General features: G+C 55.3%; 1 protein-coding gene across 4 annotated transcripts in view; it reads right to left on the reverse strand.

The window, feature by feature from the left end:
• Positions 1-24,662, reverse strand: part of LOC138141635 (nuclear receptor corepressor 2-like) — a 219,162-nt gene that overhangs the window by 24,827 nt on the left and 169,673 nt on the right. For all 4 annotated transcript variants that reach the window (XM_069102584.1, XM_069089876.1, XM_069096477.1 and 1 more), the window contains exons 7-8: positions 20,304-20,360; positions 7,562-7,614 (exon numbers count right to left, since the gene is read on the reverse strand). In XM_069102584.1, the coding sequence (XP_068958685.1) occupies positions 7,562-7,614; positions 20,304-20,360 (110 nt within the window). The remainder of the gene's footprint in view (positions 1-7,561; positions 7,615-20,303; positions 20,361-24,662) is intronic.

The raw sequence follows: 24,662 nt of genomic DNA on the forward strand, positions 1-24,662 counted from the left end.
ACAGGGAGCAGGGCAGTGCCTCCAGCTGGGCCGGCCTGGGCTTGTGGACAGCCGGGGGTGACCCCTCGGGTCGTGAAACCAGAAAGCGGTTAACAAACAACTACAAACAGCACAACTTGACCTCCAGGTGCAGGCCAAGGAGGAGACAAGATCACCTGGCAGTCCAGGCTGCACTTAGCTGGAGGCAGAAAGGGAAGGGGACGGGCAGGAAGGCCGGAAGGCTGCCTCCCTTCTTCACCCGGCCTCACCGGGCTGCCCTGCCGGCCTGGGCTTGGGCCTCTGCTCATGCTAGCAGAGACCTTCAGGTCAGGGCAGGTGGGGACAAAGCAGCCCCCGCCGTAGCCTTGGGGGCCTCACCAAGACAAGGAAGGAGCCAGGCCACCGGCCAGAGGGAGCACAAGGGAGCAATGGCCTCTGCTGTGGAGGAGCCCCCCCCCCCACCCACTGCAGGGCATCTCCAAGGGTCAGGGAGCTTATCCTCACGTCTCCTTTGACCCAATGACACCAGCCTTGGCAATGTGCCCAAAGACTGTCACTGTCCAGGAGAAGAAAGGAACTATTTGTCCAAAGATATATAGAACAGCATTATGTGTAACTGAAAAACTGACAACAATCCTCCTCCAGGAGCCGGCCGGCATCACTGGTGCTGCTGATGCCACAGGGCACAGCAATGCCAGGGAGCAGGAGGACAGCAAGTAAAGGCGGGAGGAGGCAGAGGAAATAATGCAAACAAACCGACAGTCCCTGGGCTGGGAAAAGAGAAAAAGCCCAGGCAGAGAGGGGAGAGAGGGAGGGAGGGAGGGAGGGAGAGAGAGAGAGAGGGAGAGAGAGAGGAGAGAGGGAGGGAGAGACAGAGAGACAGACAGAGAGAGAGAGGAAGAGAGGGAGGGAGAGAGAGGAGAGAAGAAGAGAGGGAGGGAGGGAGAGAGCAGAGAGAGAAGAGGGGGAGAGAGAGAGGAGAGAGGAAGAGAGAGGAAGAGAGGGAGAGAGAGAGGAGAGAGAGATAGAGAGGAGAAAGGGAAAGAGAGGAAAGAGGGAGAGAGACAGAGGAAGAGGGGGAGGAAGAGAGAGGAGAGAGGAAGAGAGGGAGAGAGAGGAGAGAGAGATAGAGAGAGGAGAGAGGGAAAGAGAGAGAGGGGAGAGAGGGAGAGAGACAGACAGACAGAGGAAGAGAGGGAGAGAGAGAGGAGAAAGAGAGAGACAAGAGGGGGAGAGCAGAAAGAGAGAGAGAGAAGAGGGGGAGAGAGAGAAGAGAGGGAGAAGGAGGGAGGGGGAGAGAGGGAGGGGAGAGAGGGAAAGAGAAGAGGGAGGGAGGGAGGGGGAGAGAGATAATGACAGGGCGGGTGCACCAGCCAGCACTGAGCCAGCAGGGGCCAGTCCAGGTTTAAATCAGAGGAGTGATGATCTGGATGGTGGAAGGAAACAAGGACCGATGGAAGAATGGAGGTGAAGAGGCAGAGGGAGAAAAAAGGAGGAAAGACAGGGGTAGGGAGAAGAGAGGAAGCGATGGGAGAAGGAACAGGAGGGGAGCTCATGCTTGGAGCCAGGGAACTCTGGGTTCAAATCCTGCTCAAACCCTTACAGCGTGACCTGTGGGAGAGTGACTCACCCTCTCTGAACCTTAGTTTGCTTGTCTGTATAAGGGGTAGAATGTGCTTCTGTAAGGACCAAGTGAAATCCTATGGAAAGTGTCCTGTGGACTTTACAGGGCTCTGAGAATGCCTGCCTCCATTAGCCTCGCCCTGGCTCTCCCATGATGCCCCTCTGCCCGGGCTAGCACACCTGACAAAGACCTGTGCTTCGCTTCTTGCCCCCATGTGTAACCGCTGGGCAGCTTCTCCTGACTGACAGCCCCCACGCATCCAAGCTGAGGAGGGTCCCCGGGCTCCCACCCCAGGATCCTACATTACCCAGATCCAACTGCTTAAAGATTCCCTCTCCACGAAGAGGGGAGACTTCCCTTTCTGTTTGAAAATGAGGGAGGCAAAAACAGCAGCTACCAAGAAAAATCCATTTAAATAAAAAACACTTCCCCAAAAAACTCGGTCTAAAAAAAGAGCTGCCCCTGCCTTTGTCTGCAGAGGTGAGGGGTGAGGGGTGCAGAATACAGCATACGCTATCACACCAGGTCATCCCGAACTGCTGCTTTTCTTCTTTCTTTTCAGCATTTGTCACAAGGGAAGGTTCACTAAGGGAGGGTGGCAGTGGGATACATTCAGAAATGATGATAATGTTAAAAACAAAAGATATGACTAAAAGTCAGATGCTTTTTTGCTGAGGACTCGTCTTCGGGGGGCTGACTTTGGTGCCTTCTAGCCCTGAGAGCAGAAATCTCTCTGGGATGGGCCCCCACACCGGCATCAGGAGCCCCACCAGAGCCTGAAGTGATGGGAGGACCCTGAGGGGACGGGGAGCCGCTCTCTTCCCCCACATCTCCGGGGCTCTCCGGGTTCCCGTCCCACCACTGCATTCACCTCATTAACCAGCCTCGCTCCTCCTCACCCCTCGGATCCCCCCAGGGACCCTAATTTGATTATCCAGCAGGAAGCAAGAATTTTTGCCTAGATTGCTGGTCCCAGGGACACAGTTAATGAGTTGATAATAGACTACATTTTCCCTTTTAATTAGGAGCTGGAGGTGTCAGATGAGCTCCTTACCCCTGGCCTGGCAGCTACCACCCCCACTGGCACTTTCTCCCTCCTCCTCTGCCATCCATGATTAACCCTCCCTGGCCCTGTCTGCTCACACGGGCCTCTGAAGCCTGAGCCGTCCGCCAGAGGTCTTACACTGGCTTCTCTACAGACTCTCAAGGCCCTCAGGTCTCCCCAGCAGACTGAGGGACTGCCCAGAATCAGAAATCACAATGTCGAGATGGCCTGCATCAATAAAGCATTTTAGCTTTGGAAGCCCAGGAGGGCAGGGGCACTTGGGAAGGTACCCGGCATCTAGTCAGGACTCAGCAAACTACATCCACAAGGCCAGGCTCTTCTAGAAATGTCTGGCTCTAGACCAGTGCCTGGGAGGGAAGGAATGAGGAGCTTTGCCCCATTAACCCTCTGCTGGAAACTTGGGAGGAAGCAGGAAAGAGGCTCCCGGAAACCTCTCCCATTTTCCTCCCCAGACAAGGCTAGCCTAAAGAGGACTGACCTCCACCCTAATCCTCCCCCTTGCTCACTGCAGCCACCCCTGGGGCACCCAGGCCGGGGTGGGGGGTGGGGTCCTGAGGACGTTCTGAGAACCGAGGCAGCCCTCCCTGGAAGAGCTGGCCCAGGCCGGGCCTCTCATTTCACAGATGAAGACACTGGGAGTGCCCCAGAAAGCCACAAGGATGCCCGAGCTCACACAGCCAACCCCTGGAAGAGCCGGGAACTGAATCTGTCCTGTGCCAGGTGTCAGATAGAGAGGATGGAGCAGGAAGTGCTGGGTTGAGGGGTTCAAGACCCCCCCCCCCATGTATAGGGGAATGACCCAAGCTTCAGTTTCCTCATCTGTAAACAGAGAGGCTGGGCCTGGTGACCTCCGAGGTACCTTCCCACTCTAGATCAATGGTCCCATGACTGATGATCTCTCTGGGCCTCAGTTTCTCCCACCCCTGCCAGGCTCCCATGGATCTTATTCTCCCACATCCTGGTTTTCTCCAGGAAACTTCTGGCCTAAGTTTCCTCATCTCTCAAAAGAGCAAGTTGCTCTGGGCGACCCCAAGGGGCCCTTGCAGCCCTGAGTCGCTGACCCAGAGTGATGGGGGGCCCTGGCCTGTGCCCATCCCTACACAGAAAGGAGGTTTTCCTGGGCGCTGGGGCTGCTCGTGGCCAAGATCCCTCCCAGGCATCTTCCAGAACCACGTCTCCCTGGGCCCTCCCCGCCAGCTCCTGGGGGGCAGAGACTGTCTTCTGCCTTTGCTTGCATCCTTAGCACAGCACCTGGGACATAGCAGGCCTTTAACAAGGACTTGCTGACTGACTAACCCTTCAGCCCCTAAGTCTGTGATCCAATGATACCTCCAAGGCTCAGTTTCCCCATCTGTGAAATCTGGTTCCTGTTCTCAGTCCATGATCCTCTGGAAATATGAGCAACTCAAGAAGACCATGTCAAAAACCAGAGTCCAGATTCAAACCTGGGTCTCCTAACTCCTTCCCAGGAGACCCAACTGTCAGGATCAGAAGTTACAAGCAGCAAGTGTGCCAAGGTCCCCTCCCTCTGGCCCCGTGAGTGACCACAGCCTCAGCAGAAGGGTGGCCAGCAGAAGAGCGCCATCCAATGAAGACTCACATGTTTCTGGAATTGCCAATGCCAGGAAGAACTGGGGCATGAAATTAATTTTAACTGTGCAGCAGAAAACAACCACCACCACCCAGCAATCAAATGTCAGGGAGATAAAAAGGATGGTGTTCGTGGCAACGGTTTTAGTGAGAACATAAATCCCACCTGGCCTCACCTAAGGCAACTTGACTAGCGACAGTGAGTCACCCAGTGAAGACACAGGGCAGACTCTGTCCACTCTCCCCAGGGCCTGTTCCCCTTCATCAGGAGAGACATGAGCGCAGGGTTACTCTCATGCCATCTACATCTAGGGTCAAATTTAAGCACCTCCTCTGACTGCCATTGAAAGTCCCTAAAATCTGCTTCTAAACTATCTCGTCTGGCTCATTACAGCATCTAACTCACTCCCACCCCTTACATGCACTCTACCATGTCAGCCAACTGGCATTCACAACTATCCTCATCATCTGACATTTATTCTCCCCCCTCAGTACCTTTGTACAGGCTGTACCCCATGCCTGGCATCCACTTTTTCCTCTCCTCTGGCCTCTTAAGAAATCCCTAGTTCCCTTCCAGGCTCAAATCAAGCGTCACCCCAAAGCCTTCCCTCACTCTCCCTCTGCAAGTTCTTAGACACTCCTTCTCTACCTCCCAAAATCACTCTGTATTTATTTTGAATATATTTTCTAAACAGAGCCATCATGACATTGTGAACAGAGGACCTCAGAGACAGGAAAACGTGGAATGACACATATTGGCTGTGTGATGCTGGGCAAGTCACTTAGCCTGACTGCCCTATGTAATTCTAAGAATATATATTTAGAAAAAGGTGCCAGCCTGAGAGTTAGAGCCCCAGGGAATTCCCTACACTAATGAAATCACAGGGTTCCCCTACAGGGCCCTTGGTAAGACACTTGCTGTTTCTGAGAGGACCAGAATAGCATCTGCCGACTTCGCAAGGCTGCGGAGAGATCAAAGAGGGAGTTGTGAGCCTTGTGAGCCTCAAAGGGCTTTATGTCAGTCATTCCAATTGTCACCATCATTACGGTGCTGGTCATGTGCTCTAGCCTCCTTTCAAGTCTAGCGACCCTGACGTCAGCCAGCCCCGATGGGAGCATTCCCACCAGCTGCCGAGTGGAGATGCATCACCAGCCACACTGCTGAGAGTGCCATCAAAGCTCCAGGAGCAAAGGCCTTCCAGACGGGACCATTCTGCCTTCAAGAGGCCGGGCCTGCAGGAATGAGGGCTGGGGAGACTTTTGCTCCGGGCCCCGGGCCCTTCAGAGCCCAGGGAGAGACCCTTCAGCTCATCATGTCCCCATCCCTTAGAGACCCGGGAGCTCGCTGAGAGCAGGGACTCACCTTTGTATCCCCAAAGCTTAGCACAATGAGTGGCACAGAGTAGGAAACTGGTAAATGATTTTTGTTTTTGGAGGGGGGAAGGCAAGGCAATTGGGGTTAAGTGACTCGCCCAAGGTCAAACAGCTAGTTACATGTCAAGTGTCTGAGGCTGGATTTGAACTCAGGTTCTCCTGACTCCAAAGCTGGTGCTGTATTCACTGTGCCACCTAGCTGCCCCATGGTAAATGGAAACTGGTAAACGTTTACTGAGCACAGGACGTCAAGGAGACCTGACTTCAAACAGTGGTGTGACCTTGGGCAAGTTACCTCGCCTAATTAACACCTGGTTTCCTCATCTGTAAAATGGGTACACTAACAGTACCCACCTCCACAGTGCCACTGTGAGGATTAAATAAGGTAAGGTTTACAATGCCTTCAGTCTACCTTAAGACACTACAGAAATACCAGCTACTGCTTTTATTGTTATTCTGAGCAGTGCTTACAGTAGTACAAGGATAATTAGTATGATGATGGTCAGTCATGTCTGACTCTCTGTGAGACTATCTGGGGCTTTCTTGGCAGAGACACTGGAGTGGTTTGCCATTTCTTTCTCCATATGGGGAAACTGAGGCAGAGTGAAGTGACTTGGCCAGATGAGTCTTCCTGACTCCAGGCTCAGGAGCTGCCCCATCCAGGTAATAAGGATGACGATTAGGACAATGGCCCTGGACAGGATTCCCAACTCACTGCTGTCCCCATAACCCAGGCTTCCCAAGACTGGCTCAGAACAAGCCAATGGCCTCCTATGAGCTCATTGGGCAACCAATCCCCAGAACCATCCCTATGCCCTAGCATCAGGAAGCCTTCCCTACCACCCCATAAATCCCTCCAAAGGTCTGGGCAGGATGAGAGGCCTTAGAGGCCCCCATGAGCCCAGTGGGCTACACTCGGGCATGGTCACCACCCCCCACAGGACACCCTCTAGGTAGAACCAACAGCAGGTCACTTGGACCCCCTGCAGGGGGCAAGGGCAGGGTTCAGTATCAATGCCTATTATGTGCCCTAATAACTCCCTATGAAACACAAATGGAACCCTAGTGGCCCCATGGAAAGCCTGGGGGCCTCCAGGCTAAGCCACCAGCCCCCCTGCTCTCCCTGGGAAGCACCATGGGATGGGAAAAGGAAAGAGCACCATTTGGAGGCCAAGGCCCTGGGTTCAAATCCCTATGGGTTTTGTCTTTTTTTCAGCTTCCTCCCTGTGCACCAAGCTGCTTCACACCCTCTGGTGCCCAGTTTCCTCAGCTGTCAATCGCCAGGAAGGGACCAGATGATCTCTAAGGGCCTTCGCTCAGAGTCCCCTGCACATCAAGCCCTATGACAGGACAGCACCCAGATCCTGCCCCAGGTCCCTCTGACCTTCCACGATGGCAGTGACTGTGAAGGCTGCCTAAGGGGGCTCAGCTTGACCCCACTGGAAATGCCGTGATGAAGCGCCAGGGAGGAACGAGGGCAGGTTTGTCCTGGGTGGCCTGGGGCAGGCTGTTTCCCCCTCTGCTGCCTCATCTTCTTCCTCTTATAAGAGGAGGGGGCTGAACTGGATGACTTGGAGAGAGCCGTCCAAAGGTCAAGTGACTAGTGCCCAGGGTCACACAGTGTATGGGTAAGGGGTGGGACCTGAACTCAGGTCTTCCTGACTGATCCTTCTACCCACCCACCTGCTCGCCCACTCAATGACACCAGAAGAGTAGGCAACAGAAAGCAGGCCCACAGAAAAGGCCCCCAAGTTCCCCAAGCCCCGCTCCAAACATCTTGCAGAGGCCCCTGCCCTCTCCAGGACTCCACCCCAAAGGCCTCCCCTAGCCCAGCACAGGCTCCGCCATAGCAGGCGGGCCAGAGGAGGGGCTGACCCTCCGGCCGGGCCAAGGCACGGCCTGACGTGGCACAAGTGCCAGATACTTACATTTTAATGTTTTCATGATACTGCCTGGTGTCTGAGGGCTGATTGTATAATGGCTGGAATAAATGAGAAAAGACAAGAGATCAATATAGGAGCTGACATGGAGGCCCCCCGGCTCCTGGGGCGCACTGTCCCTGCTGGCACACCCTGCCTCCCTGCCCCTATGGCTCTGGCACCAGTCCCTTGAGCCCTGAGAGCCAGGGCCAACCAAGAGTTGTGGGAGGTCCCAGAGTGTCAGGGAATAACTACCCCACTTTGGATAACACGGCAGGTCTGGTGCCGGCCCATGACCTCAAGGAGAGCCATCTGTGGGGAGCTCTAGGGCAGGGGCTGGGACCAGCCCAGGACACCCTTGCCCCAGGCCACTCCTCTCCTATGAAGCCAGCCCCTGCACAGTCACCAGGGGTCATCGGTGGGCTGGGGACAAAATCCCAGCCTCTAGCCAATGGGTCACCAATCAATCAATCAGCACACACTGAGGAAGCCCAGCCACAGAAGGAAGGCAGCCCTGCCCTCAGGGGGCTCCCCTGCTCCCACCCCTGCTCCCGCCTCCCCTCTCCTTCCCTGACAATCCAGGCCTGCCACCTCCAGCAGGAAGCCTTCCCTGATTAACCCCACCTGATCTGAGATGCCGGCTGGCCCTGAACCAGCGGCCTCCCTCCCCTGCCATATGAGAAGCTAAGCCCTGACGGCCTCTGAGCTCCTTCCAGCTCTGAGCCATATCCCAGGCTGTGGGACCCAGAGGAGGAAGGAAGCTGAAAGCTGGTGGGGGGATGGAAGGAGGGCTGAAACCAGAGAGGCCGGCAGGGCCCCGAGTGGAGCCAGAACAGGCCAAAGCAGTGGTAAGCCTTGGCTGGAGCAGATTTGGGGAGAGAGTGGGGGGAGAGGGAGGTGGGGCAAGTGATGGGAGAGAGAGAGCGGGGGAGGGCAGGGAGACCGCCTACATCCGCCCCCCACCTAACTTAGGCCGCCCACCTCACCTCCTCTCTCCAAAGCCCTGGTTACTGCCCAGCTGTAGAGACACCCTCCGTCTACACCAGCAGCTCCTGAACCCATGTCCTGAACCCCACTGTCGGCTGGTGAAGCCTAGGGGCTTCTCTGAAGGGTGACCCTGAACGCATGAAATGCAATGCCTGAGGTTACAAAGAGGCTCACCTCCAGCTCTGGGATCAGAGCATCAGAGCTGTTTTCTGAAAAACCGATGTCACTGAGCCCAGGTTCAGAGCCTGTTTGACAGGAAGCCTTTCCCTGAGCACTTATTAAGTACCTGCTGTGTGCCAAGTAAAAGGGACATGGTCCCTGCCCTGGGGGAGCAGTCAGTCTAATGGGGAGGCTAGACACAGACAGGAGAACTCAGAGGGAGACCCCGAGGCTCGTCACTGTGGAAAGGCCATAATTACAGGGGCCAGAGGGCTCCTGTAACAGCCCAATGAGCGGGGGGGAGGCGGGGCACACGGGCCAAAGGGGCAAGGGCAGCCACAAGGGTGGGCCGCCCCACAGGGCTCAGCACCAGAGAGCAAGGAGCGTGGGCGTCTGTTGTCTGACTGACAGTCATGGTGAGAAGATGCCCCAGAACCCGCCATTGCCTCTGGCCGTGAGCCATCTATGTGTTAGATGTGTGTGTGTATACAAACATACTCCCTCGTGTGCTCACATGCGTCTATGTGTGCACACAGGGTGGTTCCATGTGCATGGATGCACGCCCACGTGCGCACACACTGATCATTCTTAGTGGAAATCGGCCCTGAGGCAGACACGAGGGCTCTGGGTTCTAATGCCGGCCTCGTGAGCACAGGCCGGTCATCTCACCGTTTAATAACATGCCTGTTCTGTGCAAAGGAGGAGCGGCTCAGCAGACCACCAGGCCAGAGGCTCTGAGAAGGTGCCAGCCAAGCTCTGGGGCAGAGCTCAGTGGGGTGTCACCATGCAGCACATGGGGGTGCCCTCTGTAAAGTAAGGGAAAGGCCCTGTGCTCAGGGCCAGGGACACAGAGACATCTGGTACTCCTGGAGAAAGCCCTGTCCACTGGAGGGCGGGGGAAGGGGGTCTGTGGGACCTCCCTGACAGTGGTCAGAGCTGCCACGGCACCCCCTGCCCTCTCGGCCTCCCTAGAGAAGCTCACCTCCAGCTCTGGGGAGGGATGGGAGGCCGCCTGCGGCCAGCTCACTCCCCCACCCCGGCCCTCCACCTCCAGGCCCTCTGCCTCCACTCCAGCGGGGCAAGAAGGGATGACCTTCTTCCTTCCCAGGTTAAGCCCGGCCTCCTGTGACTGTGCCCATGATCACGGCCCCTCCATCCCCCTCGGCGCCGGGGCTCTGCTCAGAGCACAGGTGCCAGCCCATTATCTCCTCTCTTCTCCAACCACTTCAACCCTGTCCAGGCCCATCCGTCCCCACCACCCACACACCTCCTCACCGCCCCAGGCCTTCACCCCCCATCTCTTCTCCAATCACAGTCAGACTCCAAGGAAGGATGCTTTCATTCTGCATTTCCTCACAGCCCACTCACAATCTGGCTTCCGACCACCCACTCATGGGAAGCTGCTCTCTCCAAGGTTACTGGTGATCTCCTAACTGCGAAATGCAATGCCCCCCACCCCCTCCCAGCCTGTGACAGAGAGGCCCCCTCCTCCCTCCCTGCCCTCCGGGACGCTCCCTTCCCAGGCCCCCCCCCTGCTCTGCCCCCCCCCCCGCTTAACATGGGGGGTCCTCCCCAGCTGAGGTCTGGCTGAGCCCCCTCCCTGCTGAGCAGCCAACAACACCCACGGGCTCCCCAATCTCCCAACAGCCCTCACTCATTACCAGTCAAGTGCCTGCTGGAGATCTTCCCCCAGACATCCTGCAGGCCTCTTAAAGCTGAATGCATAATGCCATTATTGGTGCTACTCCCGCCCCCCCCAAAACAGACAAGAAAGGCCTGCTCTGGACCAGGCCCCAGGGCTGCTGCACTCTCTCTGGGGGGATGTCAAGAACATTGCTGGAGCACTCTAAGGTCTGCAGAGAGCCTGACCCGCCTCATCGCTTAACCCTGGGAGGCTGGGAAGCTCTGTACAGATGGGGAAACTGAGGCTCACAGCTGCCACCCAGCCAGCAAGCGTCTGGGCAGCACCTGAATGCAGCTCTTCCCCAGCCCAGGGGTGGGGCCCTCTCTTCCATACCAACCCCCATCTCAGTCAGAACATATCAATAAACAAGCATTTGTTAACTGCCCCAACAAGCCACACACTGGGCTGGACCCTAGAACTACAAATACAAATATGCAACAGGCCCTTTCATTTATATCCAAGGTGGAATCAAATGGGAGCCTATTAGCACACTGTAAGTGCTTAATAAATGCATGTTCCCTTCCCTTCTGGGGGACGCACATGTACACTCACGTGGAGCCTGCTTTGGAGGGGATTTGGGAGTGGCCTGGAATGAGGAGGGGCTCCACAGGGAGAGCCTCAAAGCCAGGGGCACCAAGGGCTCCTGTGCCATCAGGCTTCAGAGACCTCCTGACCCACCCCTCACCTGGGGCAGAGCTCCTGAGGAGCAAAGAAGCTACAGGGTGGGAGGCCTGGACCAGGGTCATGGGTCCGCCTGGGACCCACCAGGAAGGCCACAGCTTCTCATCCATGTCCAGGTCTGAAAGGCCTGAGCTGACCCTGCCACCTCCCACCCAGGGCCCCGCCATGCGGCTGGCCACGGGACACCCTGCGTTGTGGCCTGACCGCAAGCACGCCATCCATCTGCTCTCCCCATGTGACTGGAACGTGCCCTGGGCCACCAGCCCTGGGGGCTGATCTAATCGGAGGTTTGGTGGACCTGTAGAAGGCGGCCTGGGGCCTAGGCCAGTCCTGTTGGGCCTGGGGGATGAAGGGTCAGGTGTGACTGGGCCAGACCTCCACTACCCCCTTTACTTACATCCCTCTGGGGATGGGTTAGTCTGGTAGGGGGGGGGTGAGGGGGGACACCCATTTCTTCAGTTCTCCAGTCTGAGGTGGGATCCTGGGATGAACCCCTTCCCCTCTGCTTCAGCTGTCTCATCTGTAAAATGGTGGTAAGAAAAACACCCCCCCCGGGCACTGGGGAGGGTCACATGAGATGATCCCTCCAAGGGCCGTGTGAATGGGAGCTGGCATTACAAAAATCACCTATATCACTGGTGGAATGGATGCCCTGCGGCTCCCGCCCATCTGGTTGGACTGGGAGCAGCCAGAGTCCTGGGCCCCTCCCTGCCTTCTTCAAGCCCAGGCTGGGTGGGGGGACGCACAGACACATGACTTCTCCCCACACTAACAGCACGCTCTGCACCTACACTGCAGATAAAACACTGTCCAGAAACTCCAATCTCGTCATAACCACAATTCCCCCGGCAGGAGGGGCGCTGTGGGGGCAATCTGCTCAAACACAGAAGGAGGGGAGGCCGCCTGGACGCCAGGGAGGGCCCCACGCCCTGCACGGCACGCTGAGAACCACTCCAACAGCCAGCTCCGCACACCCGGGCCTCCCCGATGGGAAATCTCCCCGATGGGAAATCCCCCCGACTAAGCCCTAAAGGACTGTCCAGCACTTGCTTTCTTCTAACAGGGAGGGGGGCACGACCCCCACTTTACAGAGGAGAGGCACACGATGTGGTGGGGAGCTAGCCGGACTCCTCTGGCACACACTCACTGGGTGACCCTGGGTTGGTCACTCATTTTTGCAGATGTCAAAGTGCCCTCAGAAGGGGTGTCTCCACACCCAGTGAGAGTGGCTGCCCAGTTCAGGTATATGTGAGGCCACATCAGAGCTGGGATGTCAACCCAAATCTCCTCATTCAGAGTCCTGGTGGCCACATGATGGAGACCCTCCCTGAGGCCTCCCAGCATGGCGCAGGTTCCAGGGCCCCCACGCTGTCTGGCAGCGTCCCCGCAGACCCACCGATCTCTCTTGTGCCTGTGTTTCTCGGCTGAAATCTCATCCTGAAGAGGCTTCTTCCTAACCCCCCATGTGTAACACAGGGCAGCCTGCTCACCTCCACTGCCCTTGGGGCTGGGGCACCCCCCTTTCCAGTCCTCAGAGGCAGCTGTGTTCCTTGGGGCCATGATGAGAGCCAATGTCCACATATGCCTGGGTTTTGCAAAGTGCTCAGTATATATAGGGAGAAATGATTATTTCTCTCTCATATTAATAAACAAATACTGAATTAGGCCCAAGGTTTTCCCCCCTTTTCTACTTCCTCATCCAGAAATCAACCAGTGTGGGAAATGCTAGGCAAAGACTGGGCCAGGCTGATCAAACACCAGTCAAAGAAATTCTGCATTGAAGCAAATGGGCGGGTTCCTGCTCATTGTGCCTCCTCAGATAGGTCTGGGGAAAGCAGGTCCTCCCTTCGGTCAGACAGGTGATAGGGAAACTGAGGAGTCTCCTGGACCAAGCCCCTCATTTCATTATAACGTTCTCTCATGAACCTCATAACCTCATGAACCTCTCATAACCACTCAGAGCTGACTGCCACCCTCAGGAGTGTCAACTCTTCCAAAGAAACAGACTGGGAGACCACTGCCAGGAGGGGTCTTTGGTGTTAAAGGGGGCCAATGACCTCTTTTGCTAAAAACATGCTTGTCTTGTTAACAAAAGAGTATCACTTGGTGCTCCAACGTAGGCTGAGGTCAGTGCTCTTATCACCCCTATTTTACAGACAGGGAAACTGAGGCTAAGAGACTAAAACAGCTATTAAGCATCTGAGTCAGAAAATGGAATCTGGCCTTCCGGCCACCCAGGCTCGCACTCTGTCCCCTACATGGCCTAGCTACCCACAACACCACTGGCAGAATACAGGAATTAAAAAGAGGGGCCTCTTTCAGAAGCAGAGACGGCTCTGGTCTACTAGGCCCTGGGACCCTCAGTTGTTTCCATCGTGTCCAACTCTTCATGGCCCCATTTGGGTTTTCTTGGCAAAGATGCTGGAATGTTCTGCCATTTCTTTCTCCAGTTCATTTTACAGATGAAGAAACTGAGACCCCCAGGGTCAAGTGACTTATCCAGGGTCACATAACTAGTAAGGGTCTGAGGACTCAGGCCCTCCTGACTCCAAGCTCAGTGCTCTGTCCACTCTGCCACCAAGCTGTCCCCTGCGGCCCTATGAGAGGGAATAAGGATTGTGAGATCACCCAGGCTGACCCCACCTTTGGAAAAGCAGCAAGGCACAGTAAGCCAGATGTGAAGGGGGAGCGCACTGGGTTCAAATCATGGCCACTGTGGCCTTCCACCTACTACCTTGGGCAGTGTAACCTTGGCTGACAGAGACATTCATCCTCTCCTAGTCCCCTGCCCCATGACATCAGCCACCATCCCACAGCTCCTCATCACAAGCTGGCCTCCCCAGCACAGCTCCCCAGAGGGCGGAGGATTTGTAACCCCAGGGCTATGTACAGTGCTTGGAAAGGGAAGTCTGCTCAATGCCTTCCACACTCACTCACTCACTCACACATGCATTCATTCCATCCAACGTAAAACATGGGGGATGGTGAGCCTCAGATCTTGTGGTTCCCAAGATCCCCCCAACAAAGCCGTGGAGGTGAGGGCCGACCGTAGGACCGCTGGGGAGAAGGGATCTGATTAGGGGCACAGCGCCCAGGGCGAAGAAACAGGCACAGAATGCAAATGAAAAACCTACGGCCCCAGGTTCAGTACCCTCAACCCTCCAGTGAGGCAGCATTCTTAGAATGTCACCCCACAGGAAAAAGGAAATCAGAGGACAAAAAAAATGAAAGACAAGAAAGGCACCCAGGGTAGGCAGCCATTCTCTCTGTGGGCCTCTGTCTGCATCCCTCCCTCCCCCCACTTCCCTGTTTTTTCTCCTCCCCTCCCTTCCTCTCTCTTTCCCTCCCCTCTTTCTCTCCCTCTCTCTCCTTCCCTCTTTCTGCCTCTCCTCTCTCCCCCCTCTCTCTGTCTCTCCTCTCTCTCTCTCCCCCCCCTCTCCTCCCTTCCCTCCCTCCCCACTTGGTCTCCCTCTCCTCTCTCCCCTTTCCCCTCTCCATCACCCTTAGTCTCAGCCTCTCTCCTTCCCTTCCCACCATCTGTCTCTCTGTCTCATCTCATCCCCTCACTCCCACAGAGAAGGTGCCTGGCTGCCTCAGACAGAGGGCAGGGGTTTAGGAAGAGACATTTCCTTCCTGGTGTCCTGGTTACTGGCTAATCCTTCTCTGAAGATAAGTTTCCCAGTCATTTCCCTTGGGCTTGTCTGGGTCAGGAAACCGTTTTTAATTCATTCTTTTCCATCCCCACCCCACCCCTCACCTCCTGCTCCAACCCTTAAAAATTTCCGCAAAGTAAATTCCCTTGAGAGCCTGTCTTCTTTTCCAAGAAACAGAAGGGGGGGGGCCCTCAAAGTTTGGCAGCAAGGAGACAGGGTCCAGCTCCAGTCCTGTACAAACTGTAGCTGCAGATAGAAAGCTCTTGGGTTTGGAGACAGAGAGCCCGGATTCAGATCCCATCTCTGATGCTAGCTGGGTGTACAAGAGCAAAGTACGTCACCTCCCTCTGCCTCAGCTTCCCCACCTGTAAAACGAAGGGCCTGTCCATGAGACGCTGACTGACTGGTTTTTCCTCCCCTTCAATGCTCTGGGGTACACAGACTGCCTCAACTTACCCTGTTAATTTATAGACAGCTGGGACAGGGTTGTCTCCCAAAGCTTCCGGATAAAGCCAAAATACTTTGGGGAGGAGAGAAGAAAACTTGAGCTCTCTCCCTCTGGCTCTAAGAAGGCTCACACCTCCAAGAACTGAAAGGTTTTCTTCCAGGTCCCAAGAAAAAAAGGTGTTAAATCTAAAAGCACCTGGAAGGGCCCTGCCCCGCCCCCATGGGGAGTCACCTATCAGTGAGGCCCTCCATTTCTCTCACAGTGCAATAATTTCTGACCTACTCTCCTGACCTCGAGCCTCCTCCAACTCCCACCTCCCACCGAAGCCAGGGCCTGACCACGGGGCTCCCTATTTCCTCTGGCAGCAAGCACAAAATCCTGGCTGGCTTTGGAAGCCCTGCCCACCCCGGCCCCTTCCCACCTTTCCAGGCTCCCCTCCCCATGCACTGAGACCCAAACATGCTGATGCCCCATCTCCCATCCCCAGGCCTTTGCAATGGCTGTGCCCCACACCTAGAACACACCCCCCTATTCATCACCACCTCGGTTCCCACGTATCCCATTTAAGTGGTCTCCGTGTTGCTCGTACCTAACTGTTTCCCTGGCGTCTCCCCCTCCAGAGCTCCTTGGAGACAGGGAACCTTTTTGCCTCTCTTTGTAGCCCAGCCATCTGGTGCACTGCCTGGAATTCAGCAGGAGCTTAATAAATGCCTATATGCATTTGGCATATATTCTGAACACACAGGCCTCCGAGTTATCTAAGCCCATCAGAATGGAGGCTCCTCAAGGGCAGAAACTGTCTCACTTTTGTCTTAGGAGCCCCAATACCCAAGGAAAGTTCCCTGCACACAGCAGGCGCTTAATACTAGCAGCCCCTAGTGTGCAGACAGCACTTTGAGGCTTACAAAGACTTGCAGCGGTTCTCATTCCTTTAAACAATGCTTCCTTCATTGACTCTTTTGAACCTACACCCCAATAAAATGTGAATTCCACAAAGGAGGGACACGCTCTGTTCTGGGCCTTGGATCTGGGAGCCCTGGCACAGGGCCTGGCTCTGGATAACGGTAGGTGGGCCTGGGTCCACCCAAGGGGTCTCACTCTAGAGAGCCCAGACGAGGCGTCCATACCAAGTCCCTCTGCGCTCCTCACCCACTCCCAACTGAGAAAGCTTCTCCACACACACCATCATCCTCCTAACAGCACCAAGAGGCCATTCTGTGGATGGGGAAACGGAAGTAGAAGGGAAGTGACTGGGTCAGGGTCATACAACTAGCAAGGGCCTAAGACTGGATTTGAATACAGGTCTACCTAGCAACCCTCGAACACCTCTATCCAACCCCACCCTGGCATGGTGCCTGGCACACAGTACGCACTATATAAATGTCAGCTGTTATCAGCCACCATTGCCATTAGCCACTCCAAAGGTAATTCAGGTCACAAATGCCAGGGGCTGGGGCTGAGGTTGAGGCTCCATCCCCCTCCCCCAAGGGCAGGATGCTCCTGGGATCCTCAGGCCAAAGCCCCAGAATCCTCCCGCTCCCCCCCATTGGGTCCCCTAAGGCCTCCATGCCCACCACTTGGCTAACACCACTCCCTCCAAGGCCACCCATGACCATTTAGACGGCTCAGCTCCTCCCCAGGCCTCCTCCTCCTCCTCCACTGCTCTGGAGGCCAGAGGGTAGCAATTCCCTGACTGACCTCAGACAAATCTTACTTTCTCTGGGCCTCAGTTTCCTTGCCTGCAAAATGGGAGGGTGGAATCGGACGAGCTCTGGGTTCCCTTCTTTCCTAGATCAGACACAGCCCCAGGTTCCATGCCGCTGCCCTCTGCTCCCTCGCGCCCACCCCCACCACCCTGGGCCTTCTCCATCCCTCTCTTCTCCCTTCTTCTGCCTCATCCTTTCTGGTGGCTCACCATCATCTCTCCACACACGAGGCTGAGATCTCTGGACGGGGCCCAGCTGTGCCCTTGCACTACCCTCCTCGGTCACCAGTCACATCCTGGACCTTTCATATCCAGAGTGCTCTGAAGACATTCTGAACAGACCCACACCTCACCCAATCCTTGTCTTTGGTGACAGCAAGGCCCCTCTTTGGTCTCCTAGGTCCTGGCCTTGTGGGCGTGACCAGCTGCTGTCTCTTACCCCCATATCTGAGTGGCTACGCCCCCTCTCTGGGCTCATTGAGCCACTGGCCAGGGCCAGGTCCTCCTCAGCCCCCACCATGGGCCCCCACACACAGATCGGCCCATATGATTCCCCTGCTCTATCAACCCTTGGACTCCTTGCTGTCCTCCAGAGTTCAATACAAGCTGTTTAGCTTTGAAAGCCCTTTACAACTGGTGCCGGCCTCACTCTCCAGCCTCCTGGGAGAGTCCTACCCTCCCACAGGCAAACAGGCCTTCTCTCTCTTCTCTACTCCTGACCACCCATTTCCAGAGTCCCTACCTTTACCCAAGATGTACTGCCCACCTGAAATGCCTCGAGTAGGCCTTGGCTTCCTGCAAATTCAGACCAAGCATCACTTTTCACATCCAACCTCTCCTCTCCTCTCCTACAAGTGTCCCCTTCCCAAACAGCCTGGATCCACAGCCCTTCCACTTACACTAAGGCTGTGCAGGTGGCCTTGTCCACTTACCCACCCCACCTCCTTCCAGGGCGAGCTGTCACTGCATCTGCCTGTTCATGCTGCAGGAGCTTCATATATGCACATGCTGACTGGCACACAGGAAGCACTTAATACTGTGCCGCTCATTCATTCACAATTTCTGGCTTCCTTCAAAGCTAGCTCAAGGACATGTGATCAATACTTGCTGACTGATTGATCCTTGTAGCTGTGGAGGGCTGCTGCTGAAATTCACTCAGATTTACCAGTCTGCAGTCAGGCCCTGTCCTCACTGCCCCGGGAGAAGGAACAGAAACTCCTCAAAGGCAGGAATGATCTTTTATTTTAACTCAACATACAGTTTCTTGCACACAGTCGGAGCTTTCCCCTATCAGAGTCTCCCTCCCGAATACGAACACGGCCCCTCCTATCGGAGACAAAGGTAAAAAGGTGGCTGATCCCACCCTCCCTCCCAGCTAGGGAGAAGTCCGAGCATCCCGGCCCTCTTGGCCATCTCAGCCCAGCCATCTTGGCCATCTCAGAGCCATCTCAACCCGGCCATCTGGGCTTGGCCAAGGCTCCTCCAAGCACCTGCATGGACACAGCTTCCTTTCTCTGATGCCGTTTCCTCCCCCTGGCCCCAGGCCCCACCCCAGACCAAAAACCTCTGCTTGCCTCTCCTGGAAGCCCTAACATCAAGGTGAAGAGGAGAGGTGTGACTTCTTTGATGTCTCTGGCACCACCCCCATTACACAGAAAGGAAAACCAGAGCAGCAGGGTCACTCTGGAGCCACGCCGCTGACAGTCCCAGTTTTTAAATGCTTCCCCTTTCAATGCCAAAAGCAGGAGCTGCCAGGGCTCTGGGCCAGCCCGTCAACCCAAACCTCCGGGTGCAGAGAGGACCAGAGGAGAAGGGAGGAGGCGCAACATGATGGGATTTTATAGTGGAAAGGCACTTACAGGCTACAGACCAGGGCCCAGAGGCCCAGAGAGTCACGCCAGGAGCTAGGGGCAGGCCTGGGATCAGAGGCTCTGACTCCAGATCTCTCCCAACAAGGGTGGTGATGACCCAGGGCCAGGTCAGACACCTGCCTCTGAAACCCACCCCCCCGCCATGACCCTGAGCAAGTCAGATGGCTTCTCTGGGCCTCAGGCTCCCCATCTGTAAATGGCAGAGGTGGGATCCACCAAAATCCCTTCTGGCTCCAGGGCTGAGCTCCCGTGAGCTCCCTTTCTCCACGAGGCGTCTTGGGTCAGGCCAAGGCACTTTCCTTGGCAGTGTTCAAAGGGGGACCTGTCCTAATGCCCCAAGTGAGTTTTCTCCCAGGGAGACCCTAAGACACTGGACATGCCCAAACCCCAGCAACAGCCCTGGCAGGTACAGGGGGCTCCCAACCCATCTAAGGAGGGGCCACAAAACAAACACACACATGCTGAAAGTCCCAAACACGCCAACGGCAGCAGCCACCCCATCGGGGAGCAGCTCAGGGCTCCCAATCTAATGCAGGCTAATTGCCTCTTGACTGCTAATTTCCTTAGGTTTTATTTTCCAGGGCTTGAAAACACACACACACACACACACACACACACACACACACACATTTTCTCTTTCTCACACACATACACTTTCACACACACGCATACACACACATTCTCTTACACACACTCACATGTGCACACACTTCTCACACACATACATGCATACACACATTCTTACACATGCATACACACATTCTTACACATTCATACACACTCTCACACATATACACATTCTCTTACACATACACTTTCACACACATTTTCTTACATATATACACACACTCATACATACACACACACATACATATACATTATCTTACACATACACACTCACACACATTCTCTTACACATACACACACTTTCACACACACTCAATACACACACACTCACATTCTCTCTTACACATACACACTGTCACACATTCTCTTACACACACTCACACATACACTCACACACATGCACATTCTCTTACACATACACTCACACACATTCTTACACATACTTTCACACACATTTTCTTACATATACACACACTCATACATACACATACACACTCACACATGCATATACATTCTCTTACACATACACACTCACACACACATTCTCTTACACATACACACACATACACTCTCTCACACACATTCTCTCATACACACACATTCTCTCTTACACATACACATACTCTCACACACACTCCCTCTCTATCTCACACACACACCTCTCTTACACATACACACACTCTCAAACACACACACACACACACACACACACACACACACACACTAACAATGCTCTCCCTAAGACCTTCCACCACTCCCGTCCACATCTGGAGCAGATCCCACACTTGGCTATTCCCGGCCCACCCCACTCAAACCACAGTGGAGACGGGCAGGCCTGGAGGGAAGCCCAGGAGGCCGGCTCTCAGTCAGCTGTGGGACCCCCCGGTTTGAAACCACCCCCCACCCCTGGCCCCAAGGCCCCAGACTTCATCTTACCAGTTCTACTTGAGGGCCTAGGCCTTCCAGGATCCTGTGGGCAGCTTCTGCTTTCTTCTGTGGAAGGAGAGGAGAAGAAAGAAAGATAAATAAACAGGTCCAGGACAGGGCTACCCCATATGGTTGGGTGGGTCCCTACCCATCTGGTCAGTGCACAGGCCCAGTCCTCGCTTGCTTACTTACCTATAACAGTCAGCTCAGTGGCCTCAGCACCCTAACTCAGAGCCCTTCCCAAGTCCACCCCATCTATGACATCCCCCGCGCTCCCCGAGGTCCTCAGTCAGACCAAGCCCTCTGGAGAAGCCACCTGGCCCGTCCTCCTCCCCAACACTGTCCTCCCCGTCACGTCCAACCCAGTCCTGGCCCAGCCTCCCCATCTCCCCCCAGCTCTGCTCCCCAAGGGGACCCTCCTTCCCTGCTACCGAGGAGCACCAGGCCCAGCTCACTCCTCTCTTTCACTTCTGAAGCTGGTCAGATTTTCTACAGTGACCTCAGTGCTATCTGAGGGAGGGAGGGAGGAAAAGGGGAGGGTGCTGAGAACAAGCTTAAGAAAGTCGGGAGGGAGGAGGCGGGCAGGGGGAGAGGGAGAGAGAGGACAGACAGATCCTCAGCTGGGTTATCATGTGACTCCTTCCAAGCTGCCCTGGGTCCTCCCCCACCTCTCAGTCCCCCAGCCCCCAGCTTATGAGAAAACAGGAACATGGGTGATAGCATGGTCCTCTTCAGTCACTAAGTACACAACCCACCACGTGGCAGGCGGTCTGTCCATCTGGGCTGGAGGCAGCCGACGGCTCCAAATAAAGGACCCCACTGTGCCAGCAGAGATGCCCCTGCCAGGGGGCTGGACTGGGCGGGCCAAGCAGCACAAACAGCCAGGAAGCAAAGGGCTCATGGGGAGAGGAGAGGTGGGGGCCTTCTTGGCACCTGGCGTTCAGAGGCCAGAAAGTTCAGCCTGGCACTAACGTGGGTGTAGTGAGTGTGGGCCACTGGCACATAGACAGACAAGCTGCCAATGACTGTACTTCAAAAGAAAGGGGGGGGGGGTTAGAGGACATCTGCAGTCCCCCTCCCTCCAGGCAGGGCCCCGGGCTGGCCATCCCCAGTCCCTCTCCCCAGGAGGAAGCCCAGAGATCCCAGTCACTTCTCCCACACACCTGGACCTCACCAGCATTCAAAGACGGGTCACATGAGTAAAATCAAACACAGTATTCGATGCTTCCTATTCATTCATTCATTCCACAAGTACTAATTATGGATCTGACAAGTCCCAGATACTGTGCCAGGCACTAGGCTTACTCAGGCAAAAACAGAACATCTCAGCTTTATGTTGGGGAGAAAACAAGTAAGCCTAAGATGGTGTACAAAGCAATGGGGGTGGGCCAAGATCAAAGGTCTAGGGTCAGGCTTTGCTGGGCGGGTCCTCAACAGACTGGGGCTGGGGACTGGGGGAGAGGCCCCAGGCCGGGCAAGCAGCAGCAGCTTAGTGAGGAGCCAGGCCACCGAGGTTAGAAGAAATTGGGGGAGGGGGTCAGTGGATAGAAAAGAAGTAAAGAAAAACAAATGAGAGAATGAATGGCTAGTTTTATGTTGTGCTTTAATGGTCCTCACAAAAATGCTGTTAGGTACATGCAATCATTATCCCCTTTACAAAATATTTTACAGATGAAGAGATTCAGAGAGCTGAATGACTGCCCCAAGGTCACACAGTTATTAAGGGTCCCAGGCAGGATTTGAACTCAGTTCCTAGACCCAATCAGTGATCCTGTTGAGTGGGGGGAGACCTGTGAGCAGGACTGAAAAGCAGTTCACTGGGTGGGCAGAGGTCAAAGCAGGAATTGGTCCATGTGGCTGAGGCTAGGGACCAGGACTGGGAAAAGCGGGAGTGGCAGGTGAATATCCTTCTGAGACCAAGGTCAAGGTCAGTCTATGGCCAGGTTATAAATGAGGATGGGGATAGTCAGTGGCCTATGTTAGGATCAAACTGTGGCCGAGAGTAGGGATCATGTTAGGAGAGATGGGGAGAGCTGGCCGTGGACTGGACGGGGGCTCCGGTTGGACCTGGGGGTCAGTCTGCCACAAAGACTAGGAGGAAGAAGGTCAAGAGTGTTCTGGGAGGGTAGTGACCATCTTCATTCCTTGGCCAAGGTCCAAGAGGACTTACAGCACCTGACTGGGCTCAGGGAGAGGCCCTACCTCTTTCCAGGCCAAGGGAGGGACCCAGTCTGCAGCCAGCAGGAAGTCAGGGCTTGAGCAGCCTGGGAGCAAGGCTAGGGCCCAAGCTGTGACCACAGCACAGGACAATTCCCAGGCGAGACTGCCCTAAGAGGACCTGTGTTTCTGACTGCACAGGGTGCTGGCTGGGCTCACCGCCTGCCCCTGGCAACTGGCGACCTGGGCAAAAATCCTCAAACTCCTCAAACAAAGGCCTCAGTCTCCTTTTCTGTGAAAAGGAAAAGGCATTGGAGTGATCTGGCAGAAAGAACAGTAACATATAAAGTTGGATGGAAAGGTACCAAATCCTGGCCTCTGCCTCTTCTGCTGCCTCAGTGGGCCTCAGTTTCCCTTTCTATAAAAGGGTCAGACGAGATGACCTCTCAGGGCCCTTCTAGCTCTAGACGTATGATGCCAGGATTAGATGAGGGAGGGGGTGCACTTCACCTCTTCTGTGGCCTGGACCACCTCCTCCCCTCGAGGCAGCCAATCTGCTGAAGGCGAAGGGACCTTTATCAGAATGACTCCTTGATGAATTAAAAGAAATGTGTGGGAGAACAAGGAACAAAATCTACTGACAAAATATTATTAAAAACATACACACACATTCACACACACACTCCCACACATTCACTCCCACACACACACACTCACTCCCAGTCCCACACACACACACTCAGTCCCCCACACACACTCCCACACACACACACACTCACTCCCACACATTCACACACACACTCAGCCCCCCCCCATACACACACACACTCACACCCCCTGCGTAGACTTATATGCACACGTCATCTTCATCAACAGAATGTAAGCTCCTTGAGGGCAGGGACTGCTTAATTCTGTCCTGACACACCTGACACATGCAGCAGACACTTCCCACGTGCTTGCAGCCAGACCTGAATGGAGGGAGCAGGAGCAGAAACGTCCATCAGTCCAGTGAGGACATGTCAATAATGCCCAAGCTGAGGTTACAAAAAGCAGCCCCACTGCGTGAGGCCAGGCCACACAGCAGGCAAACCCAGCTGGAGCCACCTCGAGTTGGCAGCCCAGGGTGAGGTGCCACCTGGAGAGGAAGCCCGCTTCCCCGGAAGGAGGAGGGGCCCACTCACGTCTGTCCAACCCTGAAGGTCTCCCATCAGGCCAGGAAGGAACAATCCATCGACAAGTGACCTGAGAGCCATCCTGCGCCCTATATTCTTAACTCCCACGTCAGCCCACAAGGAGGCCACATTCTTACATGGGGGACAACATAAGGGAGAGTGCAGGAAATCGGGAAAAGCTGCCCCAGGAAAGGAGGAGCTACGTCCTAAAGGCACGGAGAAGGCCCATGGGACTGAGTCGGAGAAGGAGAATGCGCCAGGTTACGGCCCCAGAAACCGCAAAGATGTGGTTCTGGGAGATGGCGAGTCACATCCGAGGAGCAGAAAGAGAACCAGTCTGGCAGCCGTGGCCAACAAAGCCGGGAAGCCGGGCTGCAGATGGGCATCCACACCAAGGGGAGGGTCTTTCTTCCTACAGGGGAGAGCGAGAGACAGAGCTGATGGAGCAGCCCACCGATAATGCAGGGATGGGGAGACCACCCCAACGCCCCTGTGGTCACTGAGGCCGTGGCCAGCATGTGGGGGGGAGAAAGGCCAGAAGACAAGAGCTGGCAGCTGGCGGACGGGCGACAAGGAGGGATGTGCAGAGGAGCCCACGGACAGGAGGGGTCTGAGAGTCACGGCTGAGACGACAGAACCCTTGGTGTGGATGGAGAGCAGGGGTCTGGGGCGGAGACACCCCTGAAAAGGAGACAGCAACAGGAGAGTGTCCAGAAGGATGAAGACTGGGAAAGCCCCATCAGCAGTGGCCAAGGCGCAGAGGGCAGCCTCGGGAGAGAGAGTCTGGGGCCAGGCTGCTGAGGGTGAGGAGCGGGAAAGGAGAGAGCGACAGTGCAGGAGCTCTGCTGGAAAGCAGGGGAGAGACATGGGGCAAGAGCTCCAGGGGCTGAGAGATGGTCTGCTGAATGGATTTTCTTTGTTTGCCTTTTGGAGGGCAATGGGGGTTAAGTAACTTGCCCAAGGTTACACGGCTAGTTTTTTGTGTGGGTGTTAAGTGTCTGAGGGCAGAAACGAACTCGGGTCCTCCTGACTCCAGGGC

This window comes from Petaurus breviceps, unplaced genomic scaffold, assembly GCF_028583685.1.
Source record: "Petaurus breviceps papuanus isolate PSGF00001 unplaced genomic scaffold, PetGlider_PUasm1.0 100, whole genome shotgun sequence".
In the NCBI taxonomy this organism is placed as follows: Eukaryota; Metazoa; Chordata; class Mammalia; order Diprotodontia; family Petauridae; genus Petaurus; species Petaurus breviceps.